Raw genomic sequence first — 12,954 nt, 5'->3', positions numbered from 1 at the left:
TGCTGTAGTTCCTGGTTTCTAATACTGAATCTCAAAACTCGCAAAAAGATAAATAAACTATGAAAAGAGGTCCTTTATTCATAATTCATAGTGGTGCCACTTCATGACATTATATGACTACGGAAAAAGACTACACTATGCATGGTCTTGAGCACAATATTGCTTACATACTGTATCTGGAAAAGAGATGGAGAAGTTATCCACACACCCATATACAAAACAAGAGACAGCTGCACAATAGAATAGTTACACATTGTAAACACAAAACCTCTTTACGCTTTAGCTAGCAGTCAGGCTGATGATATTCTCTAACCCAGTTGTCATAGGTGAGCGGAGTGAATCCTCTGGTGTCTTTTTAAGTTACATTTCTGTGTGAACCGTTTTCCACAGTCCATGCAGATGTAGGGTCTTTCTCCCGTGTGGACCCTGCGATGTGCCTTCAGGTTGCTGAGTTTGGTGAAGCTGCGGCCACACAGTCCGCAGCAGAACTGCCTCTCTCCTGTGTGGATCTGTTGGTGAGCTCTCAAGTGGCAGAGATGCGAGAAGCCCTTACCACACTGTGAGCAGATGTGCGGTGTCCGCACCACATGGTGCCCAACGTGGCCATGAGTCCTAATGCCGACCGCCTGTGGCACATTTCTTCCAGACTGCAAGGCACTGAAGGCTCTCTCGTCTGTGTAAGTGCGCTGGAGTTGTGGAAGTGCCTGAGAGGGTTTTGGCAGAGGAGGACTCTTGTGGAGCGAATGTCCCCTAGACACGTTCACAGTGGTAGAACTTGATGCCAACACATTGGCATGTTGAGTGGGTTTGGTCTGTTTTTTAACCAGCATCCTGAGTTGCTGCGTGACCTGAGACGACAGGCTTTCCTTACCACAAGGTCCTGGATAGACCACACGCCTTTCCTCAGAGGTTCCTGTGGGGAGAGGATCTCTGTGCTGGAGCTCTTCCCGTACCTGACTTACCCTGCTTGCTGTGGACGTGGTCCCTGCCCTCGTCCTGTCCAACTCTTCCCATTCCGGAGGAAGCACCACTACGACTTCCTGTTTAATGGCCACTGATTCTGGAGTGCCTGCCTGCTGGTTCACAGTGGGGGACACTGAAGATGGCGCAGGCCCCGTAAGCTCGGACTGCGAATGAGATGTATGCACTAGGTGCTCTGGTTTTGAGTCTGGCTTTTTTGATTGTGCTCTCTGTTTCACTGAATCTTGATTCCCAGCACTGGTGCTGGGTAACTTGTCTCTCTGCGGGATCCAGTGCTCAGGCTGAGATGTGTGGATGCCTGATGTTTCCCCTGCATTGTGACTCTGGGATACTCTGTGATCTGCTGTGGTGTGACAGTGTGCTGTTGAGTAGCTCTGCAAGCCTGAGGCCTCTGCGACCTCCTCTTTCACCGCCCCGCCAACTTTCACTCCATCCACTTGAGTCTGAAAAACAAGAGAGATGCTGTCTTTCAAATTCACACTGTTACAACTGTATGACCCATTATCATATTCAGTATATTACAAAATCTGCTGACAACTTTACATTTTCTAAGAGAATATTATATGACACAACACTGCAGCAGCACAAACATTAAATGATCAAGCTATGGAAACTTAAAAAACCTGTAGTACATATTCCAAGTTATGTGAAGCTTGGTGGCGTGTGTACTCATAATATCCGCCTTGTGTCAATGATTATAACATCCTTACAAACACATTTTTTAAAAGGTCAAAGAGGAGACACAGTTTTTGCATTAAAAAAATGAATAAAGTATCCAATAGTATATGATATAGGTCTTTCATAATAACAGCCCACCTAATAAAATTGATATATTTTTTAAAAAACATTTCAATAAAAGTGTGAATGAATTTCTGTTTTGTTTTGGAAACTCTGTTTATCTCTTCCATCTAACCCACTGCTGCATGTTTTGCAATATCACAATATCTGCTGACGGCTTCACATTTTAAGAGAGGATGATATTAAATGACAACATTACAACAGTTTAGGGCAAGTATTAAATGATTTGGATTTTCATTAGGACTTATTAACTGTATTGCTTAAAGTAGTATACAAAAGGATCAATGACATGTACTTCTTGCAAAGAAAATTATTAATATGCATAAAATACTGTATACAGTTTTGATCTGTTGTCTCAAAGATGTTAAGGTGGTTTTTTGGAACTTTGAAAAAATGTTTTCGTATTTTACCTGGTAAGTTTGTATGTATACATTATAAAAAGTAATCTACACATCTTTAATTTGTGGCACAAGAGACACGGGTCACCTAGAATTATGTTTTGTCATACGATTATCAGCACCAATATCAGATTTCTACTGTATATTGCAGTATATAATCACTGCAGTATCACATATCACTCCTTATTATGACCTGTTATGTCAGTGATTATTAATACGACCAGCAATAATGGAAGTAGCAACGTGTACAGTTACTCTATAGTAGAGTCACCCCCACCTTAAGCTCAGGGTCAGGGATGGTCGACGTTGCTTCTTGACCTGGTGTTACGCTTCCCTTCTCACAGATTCTCCTGCCTGCTTCAGACACACCCTCCTGCTTTGTAACACAAATCAACTCCGCACCTGCGACAACACAGAGCTGTACATCACTCAGCTGTACATTCGACAAGTAGAATAATTACTAACGGTGTCATATGTGAGGAACAAAACACAACAAGATGTGTGGTTATAGGAAAATAATCCACGGCTGGGTGATGTAACGCAGCCTGACGTGAAGCAGACATTGATTATTTTCCTATTACAGCCTTCCTGAAGTGTTGTATTCCTTTCTAATACCACAGCAATTTGCCAAAGATGACAAATTTAAATTTATTAATGAACATGTTGTGATTTTAAACAGTCTATAGTTACATTCAATTTTGTTAAGTCAGTTCCTGTTATCTCTTAATGTCATAGCAGCTATAAACAACAAAGTGCGTTCCCTCACCAGCCTCTCTTAAAGATAATAAGACAGGGGAAAAAAACCCAAAAACATGCAGGTCATCATGTTAACAAGAAACTGGAAAGCTCCTGACACTGGAGACTCCTTCCATAAATGTTAAATAAACATCTCCTTACAGAAAACTTCATCTACACCATGTAGGTGATTATATTTTGCTTTGCTAAATAAGTTTTTAATCTGCTTATTATTCAAATTAGAATATGTAGATTATCAACATACAAGTTCCAGTGAATTAGCTACCGAAGTAAGAACGAGTGCAGTAACATAAATCTGTGATCAGCCAGAACTACTGTAAGAGATGCTGTTATAGAAAATTAATCAACACCTTGTGACCAATCAGATTCAAGAATTCAACACATCTACTGTATAATAACTGTAGAAAACATGCAGATCAGGTGGTTGACTGACCTTCACTTTGCCTCCTGGGCTCTCTCCCACCCGTGTCCTTCTTCGAGAGTCCAGTTCTGCCGCAGTCTGTACACCTTACTCTCTTAACTCTTTCTCTCTCGCCCAGTTTAGTTTCCAGGATTTGTAATCTTCGTCTCAAAACTTCTGCCTCTTGTTTCCCGCGACCGATCTCCTCTAAGAAGCTTCCCTCCACCAGCCTGGTGATCTCACATATAGCTGATCTCAGGATGGTCTCCATCAACCCGGAGAGCTGGCTCTGAAACGTCAGGAGGAGAGAATCCGACATCCTGCTGCGTCCCATACACCTCCACCAACCCAGCAAGACTCAATCCCAACCGCCAACACGAGGCAGGATGCACCACACACACACACACCACACACACACTCCTCGTATTACTCAGTGACTGCTCTTACTGATCTGATCTGATGGACTGGATCTCACACTGTTGATCACTGCATCCTCTGCTGAGATCTTTCGCTTTGACACCTTGCGTGTTTCATCAGCTCCTAGCATAACTAGCTTTCCCAGCTAACTCAGTGCTCATGCTAACTGTGCTGTGCTGCTAGGCTAAGCTACGCACGCTTCCTGAACAACAGCGTCGATTCTGCGTGGGCTTTTACAGATAAAGCTCACAGAACCAGAAATGCGGTTGAATTTACGCGGACTAATTAGCTAACACACATGCCTGGATGCAACGGTGTGAAAAGGAAACCTTGTTATCCTCCGTGACGTCACGCATTGTACAGTGGCCCGCGTGGACATTACTGATGCGAACCGCGTTGCAGGAAATACTAAATATTACTATACATTAAGTGGCAACTTTGGGATTTTTTATTTTTTTTTAGGTTACACTGACTATTTTTTAGGTTACACGGTGGCTTTGTGGTTAGCACTGTTGCCCCCCACCTCCAGGGTTGGGGGTTTGATTCCCACCTCCACCCTATGTGCTCCCAGTGCACTGGGGTTTCCTCCCCCAGTCCAAAGACATGCACTGTTGGCATTTCCAAATTGTCCGTTCCAAAGACATGCATTGTCTTGGCTGATTGGCATTTCCAAACTGTCCGTAGTGTGTGATTGTGCCCTGTGATGGGTTGGCACCCTGTCCAGGGTGTCCCTTGCCTTGTGCCCCGAGTGCCCCTGGGATAGGCTCCGGGCTCCCTGCGACCCTGTGTAGGATAAGCGGTACAGAAAATGGATGGATGGAGGTTACACTTACATATATAAAATTACTGATGCTAGGCCATCTGTTGCTCTGCAGTCAAGGCTTCGGGTTACCAGTCAGAAGGTTGTGAGCTCAAATCCCAACACTGCCAAACTGTCACTGTTGGACCCTTGAGCAACAACCTTAGTCTTCATTTGAGCAGCTCAATTGTAAGTTGCTTAGGATAAGCAAAAAGCATCTTCCAAATAAATGTAAATATTAAGGTATGCACAATTTTATCAATGTTAAGCAATGACGCTGAGACTGAACTGAAATGGTACTGGATGTTAGACTGGTGTGAGTGGCCTTATGATGGACAGTAATTGGAGAGAGTTATGCAATGCCACTATCTATATCTTTTTTAGTGCTCCATATATCCATATCTGTATTCGGATTTAAATTCAGAGTGGGCGTGGTGGGCTCAATGGCAGCACCACCATCAGGGCGTGTGAATTCTGGCTCTGACAGTTCCTCATCCTCAGCTACATCACTTGAGTTTGTAATTAGTGTCAACTAGAGATATGCCTGGGAATGTTTTATTAATCCCGCTCGTGCAGTTATTAATTTTGTTTGTATCTGCCCACAATATTTTCTAACAAATTTAGCTGGTTCGATTTCCGAAAATATAAACAAACCAGTAGCCTAAAACCATTGTGACCAGGCAGTTACTAAGGATGAATGAATGATTGCTGTAAATGCATCTCATTTTAATGAACATAGTCTTTTTCTTTTTCTGCGAGCTTCATGTTTGACTGCTCTCTCACATTCGCGTGACATTTTTGTTATGTCACATTCCGGATGCACACGTCATCCATCTCCTGCAATGGATCCAGAATGTAGCTGCATCACTTGTTTTCCACCTCCCCAAGTTCTCGCATACCACCCCCATTGCTACGCTCGCTCCACTGGCTTCCTGTAGCATTTAAACCACTGATGCCTACCTTAAGGCACCCATCACACCCGGCTACATACCATGATCCCTCTCAAGGTAGAAGGAAGACCTGCATCAAGACTCTTGTCTGTCCTGGCACACTGGTGGTAGTATGAACTTCCCCTGGCTGTCTTCAAATGAAGAATAAAGACTTTATCTCTTCACCAAGCCCTTGTATTAGCACTTTGTTAATCTGTAATTTTTTTAAATATCTTGTCTGGTTTGTTTTCTTTTCATACTGTATTAACCTCCCCAACATGTTTTTTCTTTCTGTCATTTTTAGTCCCTGACCTAGTGAACTAGCATGATTGTGTGTTTTTGATGGAGACTACGAAGCACTTCTGAAAGTCGCTCTAGATAAGGGCGTCTGCCAAACGCTGTTCATGTAAATGTACGCTCCAATCTCAATCAGTTACTCTGTGAACATTTCTGACATACTTTCTTTAAAAATGATCTGTTAAGCGTATCTGTACTGGATTATATCTGCAGTAGAAAGGGGTGAGGTATGTATAGTAACAAATGGGCTACAGCCCCATAGACTGTATGTAGTCGCAAGGTAGGTGTACCTAATAAACTGGCAAGTTATAACATTATTACAACACCTTATGCAGTTGCTTGTATTTTCATTAACATGGATCAACTTGTAATTTTCAGATAAATCATCATTAAAGATGTGTATTATGTTTAAATATTCATTCGTACATTCACTTTTTTCAACACACATATTGAACATCAACATCAGAGCCCTGTGCAACTCTAGTGTCTGTGGGCTTCCTCCACATCGCTTGAAAAGTTTTAGTCCAGAGTGCTTACACACACTTTTCCCCCACAGTAACTTCCCTGTCGATCAGCTTCACATAACTTAAAGGCATATCTTTTTAAGTTTGTAAAAATGTACCAGTGAGTTGCTGCCCCACAGACATCCGTGGGAGACCAATACAAACGCCATCCTAACAAACCAAAAATCTGCATATATTTGATAGAAATAATAATAGATCTCAGATAAAAGTAACTAAGTATGTAAATATGACTCAGTAAAACATTCATTATTAAAATAGTATTAAATAAGAGACTAGTTCTCAGTTTGCAAAACAAAGTAATTACAGAGGCACTGCAGTATTAAACAGTACATATAGAAATTACTAACACTCACTTCCTTAAACCATGACACAAACTACCTTGGCAAAATATTCGAGAGGGAATTGAAGGAAAATTACAATTATTTTAGTGGGCATTTTGTGCTTCTAAAGTTGAATAACACAAGAAACGATCTTTCATAGGCTTCTACAGGGCAAAGGACTGTAATTCGATTTCAGGCTCAAATTGTCTTGTACAAGTGCAAGCGTAAAAATTTCATGTCCTCACATTGCTGAATGAGTTGTCTATGAATATTTAAGCATATTTCACAAAGCCTAGTTAGAAAATTGATTTGCCTTTTAGCTTGATTTCTAGGATTCTCGCTAATATTTTCAAAGATTACAAAGATTACATTTCACTTACAAATTAATCCTCAATCCATTTTTGTGTGATTCGATACACTTTGGGAGTACAATATTGCTGAACAAATATGCATAGCTTACACATAATCACTGATTTACAGTAGATGTCCAACATCCAAAAGGCAAACGGTGTGTTTAGATCTACTTGTAAAAATCATAGATACAATAGTAGCCTTTTGGAATTTCTTATAAGAATCAAAGAAAACTCCTTAGGTATTTCGTATGTTTTAGGGTAAGAAATGTAAGAAACACATCACTACGTACAACGTTCGAATCAACACCAATAAATGAAACAGCTCTAGACAAGCTATGCGAACACTGAGTTTTATACCACATCTTACTATACAGTTAAAAAATAGCAGGCGTGGACAAATCAGTTGAATGGCTGCCTGGGACAAAAGATTTTATGATTTTATGTCTTTTCGTTTACGTTTTCATTCGAAGTGTATGTTTATTAAACTTAATGTGCTTCACAGGAGTGTTGTGTACCTTGATGATGTCATTATAGCACAAGCTACATCTTCCCGCTTCACTACACACATCAGCCGAGGCACAACCTGGTTGATGGTGGGACGATTTTGTTGCTGTCTTGTTCTATGCCCTGTAAAAGCCTACTGGAAACTATTACTTTAGGAGTCACAAAAAAAAAACACCACAATAATTTTAAAAACACTGTGAAACCTGCAGTAAATATTTTTGGAGCAAATAAAATTATGAAAATTGCAACTGTAATAAATAAGACTATCTAAAGAAACCACTGGAGAGCTGTGTGTAATCCATAGTGCATCATATCTGCTTTATAACAGTCTGCTCAATTAATACACTAACCTGCTCTTTTAGTACACTGATCTGCTCCTTCCTCCATTACAAACTTCACTGAGACGCAGTGTTTCGACTAAATGTACTACAATTCTGTAAATTAGTCACTTGTTGCAAAATAAAAGTAATGTTGTATAGACTTCATTATTCTACAAACGACTAGTTCTGGTGGTTATTCAGATTGGCTCCGTGTTTGCGCTGGTGTGATCTGAGATGGTCGAGGCGTTTAAAGGTGAGTCCACAGACCCTGCAGGAGTACGGTCTCTCTCCGGTGTGGGTGCGCTGGTGGACCTTCAGGATGTCCGCCCGGGTGAAGCTCTTGTCACACATGCTGCACCGGTGCGGTTTCTCCTGCGTGTGGATGCGCCGGTGCAGCTTGAGGTTCCACAGGCGGCTGAACTTGTTCCCACACAGCGAGCAGCTGTAGGGTTTGTCTCCAGCCTGGCTGCAACGGTGTCTCCGCAGGTCACTGAAGGACGTGTAGCCTTTCCCGCAGTGGCTGCACAGGTGCAGACCCTCCCTCTGGTGCACGCGTTGGTGGACCTTCAGGTTGCAGGCTTGAGGGAACTTCTTCCCACACTGGTTGCAGACGTAGGAAGTGGTGATGTTGCGATGACGGTGACCATTCAAGTGCGCTTTAAGGGAAACCTGGTCTGGGAAACTGATCATACACTGAGAGCAAGCATAATCTCTGTCCTCTCTGTCTCCCAACATTACTGCAGATCCATTATTCAGCTCTAGTTGCTGGCTGAATGCATCTCCACTGTAAAAGCAATCAGTACCATCATTAACTGTATCTCTATTGTATATCGGGTGTCCTTGTGAGTCTCCGGCATGTGAACCTGGAGCCTGAGAGAGACCACTTACATCCTGCAAGTAGCCCTCCTCATTAATAAGCAAACAGTCCATGTCGCCTGTATCTGAAGTGTTGTGTAACGACGACGAGCCTTTGTTTGCTCGTTTATTTTTGAGCTGTCTTCTGCATTCCTCAGATGTACCCAGGTCAGTCTGCAAAGAACCCGCCAGCACCCCGAAACCCAAAACCTCTCCAGCTCTCTGAGGAGGGTCTGTTAGGCCATTCATCCCTCCCATATCCAGCTCCTGGTTGCTATAGCTTCCCAAGTCCTCCATGTTGTAGCGAGTTCTATAGAGCAGACCCTGGATATGGTCCATGTCTTGCTCAGGCTCGGTGGCTTGGTCCAACCCAGAGCTCCAGTCATTCTGAATCTGCTGCAGCTCCTGCTCACTGTAAGTCTTACTATGAGCAGAGTTGTCAGAGCCTTCTGTTACTGGGGGGGAAAAAAAAAAAAACCACACATAAAAATAAATGAGTATACATATCTACAATGAACATGGTGAAAATATTGAGGTTCTTCATCGATGAGGCCCCAGAAGTGCTGAAATTATAGTGGCCCAATGAGACAGTCAACAATCACTGCATGTGTATGATTGCTATCGTTGAATATCATGAATCATTTGAATGCATGACCACCAAGAAAGAAAAGTTTATGTTTAATGATAAAATATTTAATATTGTAAGCATTTAACCAGCAAACAGCATTGCTCTATGTATACTCAGACAACATAACCTCTGTTAAGAAGGTAGTGTTTATAATAATACACACAAAAGTCCTGAGCACTGATCAGTACTGAATTTTTCAGAAACACGTCACTCCCACTGCTATTAGAGCAGGAGTTATTTATTGTCACAGCTAAACTTTCATTTATGTTAACCCCTAATTCTTCCATCTTATTATTCGTTTTAGAGCACATTATTCAGTGACCACTACAAATTATTCAGTACCTACTATGAATTATTCAGTAACTATTATGAATTGTTCAGTAACTACAGCGAAACCATTAGGAAAGGCATGTAGTTAGTAAGTTCTAGGAATTTTCACACAATATTTTTCTTGGATAAGGTAAAGCATATCTTAATCTATACCTTCAGTACTCAGTTTCCACTCATCTTGTAGCTCAGTAGCAGTGGCAGTCTGAACAGACTCAGATTTAAGCATGCAGTCCAGCTTTCCTTCCTCTTGAACCGCATGCTGTACAGAGCACAAACACAGAGAGCGCCACAACATAAAAATGTAAAAAAAAAAATCGCCCAGAACCATGACTACAAACATATATTTTAAAAATATACACAAAAGCTGACTCTCAGTTAACGTTTGGCCCAAATGAACAATCAGGTACACTGCTCACCTCTGCGGCGTTAAGCGGACTGGATACGGGTTCTGTTTCCACCATTCCAGAAAGTTCAACTGCCTTCTCAACTCCACAGCTTCTCCAGCTCTCCTCCGCGCTTCTCTCCTGTTTAAGAATCCGAGCGTTTTCCACACCTAAGGGACAATGGTTGAAATGCAAAGAGTTCACAACAATCATAGTAAATCTGGTCATGAAGACAAAAAAGGGGTTAGAGTTCTATGGATAAGTAACTTGTAATTATTTCTGATAGGCAAATATGCTGTTATATTGGTCCCTGGAGGACTAGTGACTAAGCCACAGCGCTCTCACTTCTGCGGCCCGGGGTCGATTCCCAGCCAGCAACTCTCAGTGCCAGTCCCAAGCCTGGATAAAACTGGGGAGGGTTGTGTCAGGAAGGGCATCCGGCGTACAAACTGTGCCAAATCAAATACACGACCAATGATCTGCTGTGGCGACCCCTAACGGGAGCAGCCGAAAGCGGAACAACAACAACATACTCTGTGAAAGATTTCTCATTAATGACATTGAACATTGCTGGAGAAAGCTTTTGCTCTTTTTTTATTTATTTAATCTTTTTTAGAGCTAACAGTGATGCCTGACCGTTATCCCTTATGTTTGTAATTGTTGAAATTTTTCTCCTATTAAATGCCATGGCCACTGTGCTGCAGTGGGTAGCGTTGCTGTCTCACAGCTCCAGGATCCCTGGTTCGTTCCTGAGCTCTGATTACTCTCTGTGTGGAGTTTCACATGTTCTCTCTGTGTCTGTGTCCCTTTAGCTTCTCTAGTTTCCTCCCACATCCCAAAAGCATGGATTGGATTAGCTGCTCTAAACTGTCCCTAGGTCTCATCGACATCTCAATCACCATGGTACAACATTTTGTTCCAGTGTGCACAGGGTGTATTCCCAGCTCACTCTCAGTATTCCTGGGATGGGCTGTGGATCCACAACCACTAACTTCTCACAGGAATAATGCAAAAACAGCACCAACTACCAAAGTAGCACCAGAATCACTGAGCACATCACTAAACATTTCAATAGAGATGTGTTCAATGTGGATTTATCCACCTTCAGATCACTAGAGCAGAACCATAACCATGATCTAACTACTGCTCCCTGAAGATATGTAGATGTACCTGGTTGTGCTGGAGAGGATTTCTCTCGTCTTTCTTCACTGGCCACTTTGGTGTTGCCACACTCAGCACATCTTCTCCTGCCTTTGCTCTCAGACCACTGCAGTTTCTTCTTCAGAGACTCCACCTGCTCACGGCTCCGGGACACTTCCTCGAGGAAACTGTCCTCCACCAGCCTGGTGATCTCAAATATAGCAGCCTTAAAGACTGTCTCCATGACTCCAGACAGCTGGGTCTGAAACGTCAGGATGATTTCAGACATCTTCGGGGTGAATGAGTAGCTGGAGCTGAAGTAGATAGCTAAACAAGACAACGCCGTGCTCCTGGTTCTTTACGTTTTATCCCTCAAGCATACACCTGAATAGCAGGTTAAAACTCCTGGGTCTGAAATTTTGCCTCGTTCATATGTATTCAAGTTTTGTTTCCGAAATGTTTCTAATTTCGCTAATCTTATTACACGTTATTAAGCAGCAGCTGCTAGTAGCATATGTAGCTAGCTTAGCTAACCTTAACATCGAGAAACCAGATAGCTAGCCAAAATAATATGCCCTACAATATATTGACTGCCTGAATAGGTAAATTTATAAATAATAAATCATTTCTACAGCCCTTTCTCTATGTTATAGTGCACAAATAAACAGAAAGAGATCTCGAAATGCAGCGAGAAGAAAGAAAAATAATGCTAATGCAGTGTTTGCGACGCTAGGCTGTGTGAACGGGGGACTGAAATAGTGTAACACCGAAATGTTCGGGGTGTGTTCACATTCAACACAAGCATGTGTACTACCTAGGGCCCTATTCCAAGTCAACTAATATCAGTGGTCTAATCCATATTAAACCTCCAAACATAGTTAAATTTTAAAAGGCATGGTTAATACTAACACTTTTGCTATGGCTTAAGCTTGAAGAACTGAAGATGTGGTGTGGAACAGCCAGACACCAAGTGGAATTTATTAATGAACACATCACACTTTTAAATGTTTATAGGTACATTTAATGTTGTGGAACATCCGGGAGACAAGATAGTTAGTTATAGCTTACATTATAGCAGTTATAAACAGTCGTTCCCTTACTAGCCTCTCTCTGGAAGACAAAAAAAACCTCCAGCATGTCAGGTAACTGAGAAGCCATAAACCTGAAGATTCTCCTGACACAGGAGACTCCTTCCCTTAATGTTAAATAAACATCTGCACACAGAAAATGGTTCTCTGGGGGCACGGTGGCTTAGCTGTTAGCACATTTGCCTTGCACCTCCAGCCTTGGGGGTTGATTCCTGCCTCCACCCTGTGTACATGGAGCTTGCATGCTCTTCCCATGCTTTGGGGGCTTCCTCCAGGTATACTGGCTTCCTCCCCAGTCCAAAGACATGCATTGTAGGCTGATTGGCATTTCTAAATTGTGTGTAAGTGTGTACATGATTGTGCCCTGTGATGGGCTGGCACCCTGTCCAAGGTGTCCCTCAACTTGTGCCCCAGGTCCCCTGGGATAGTCTCCAGGCTACCATCAACCCTGTGCAGGATAAGTGGTACAAATGGATGGATGTTTTTCCTTGTTAAATAACAACACATTTTCATCTTAGATTATGTAGTGCATGAACCATACAAGTCCCTGTGAATTAGATTAGATTAGATTAGACTCAACTATTGTCATTGTGCAGAGTGTGAGTACAGAGCCAATGAAATTCAGTTTAGGATCTAACCAGAAGTGCAAATAGCAATATGTCTATATATATATATATATATATATATATATATATATATATATATATATATATATATATATATATGTATATACA

The 12,954-nt window shown here is 41.9% G+C and overlaps 2 protein-coding genes across 2 annotated transcripts; both read right to left on the bottom strand.

The window, feature by feature from the left end:
• Positions 1–53: 53 nt before the first annotated feature.
• On the bottom strand, positions 54–6,127 carry si:ch73-109d9.3 (zinc finger protein 235). The gene is made up of 3 exons (XM_026935034.3): positions 3,367–6,127; positions 2,455–2,579; positions 54–1,424 (listed from the first exon to the last, which is right to left on the bottom strand). Exons 1-3 carry the CDS (start codon positions 3,665–3,667, stop codon positions 321–323), a joined length of 1,530 nt encoding a protein of 509 aa, XP_026790835.3. The 5' UTR covers positions 3,668–6,127; the 3' UTR covers positions 54–320.
• A 177-nt stretch (positions 6,128–6,304) lies between these two features.
• Positions 6,305–11,911, bottom strand: si:ch73-109d9.2 (uncharacterized protein LOC565042 homolog). Its single transcript, XM_026935011.3, has 4 exons — positions 11,163–11,911; positions 10,026–10,162; positions 9,763–9,868; positions 6,305–9,106 (listed from the first exon to the last, which is right to left on the bottom strand). Exons 1-4 carry the CDS (start codon positions 11,419–11,421, stop codon positions 7,977–7,979), a joined length of 1,632 nt encoding a protein of 543 aa, XP_026790812.1. The 5' UTR covers positions 11,422–11,911; the 3' UTR covers positions 6,305–7,976.
• Positions 11,912–12,954: the final 1,043 nt, after the last annotated feature.

This window comes from Pangasianodon hypophthalmus, chromosome 3, assembly GCF_027358585.1.
Source record: "Pangasianodon hypophthalmus isolate fPanHyp1 chromosome 3, fPanHyp1.pri, whole genome shotgun sequence".
Classification (NCBI taxonomy): Eukaryota; Metazoa; Chordata; class Actinopteri; order Siluriformes; family Pangasiidae; genus Pangasianodon; species Pangasianodon hypophthalmus.
This window is presented reverse-complemented; position numbering and strand designations above follow the sequence as displayed.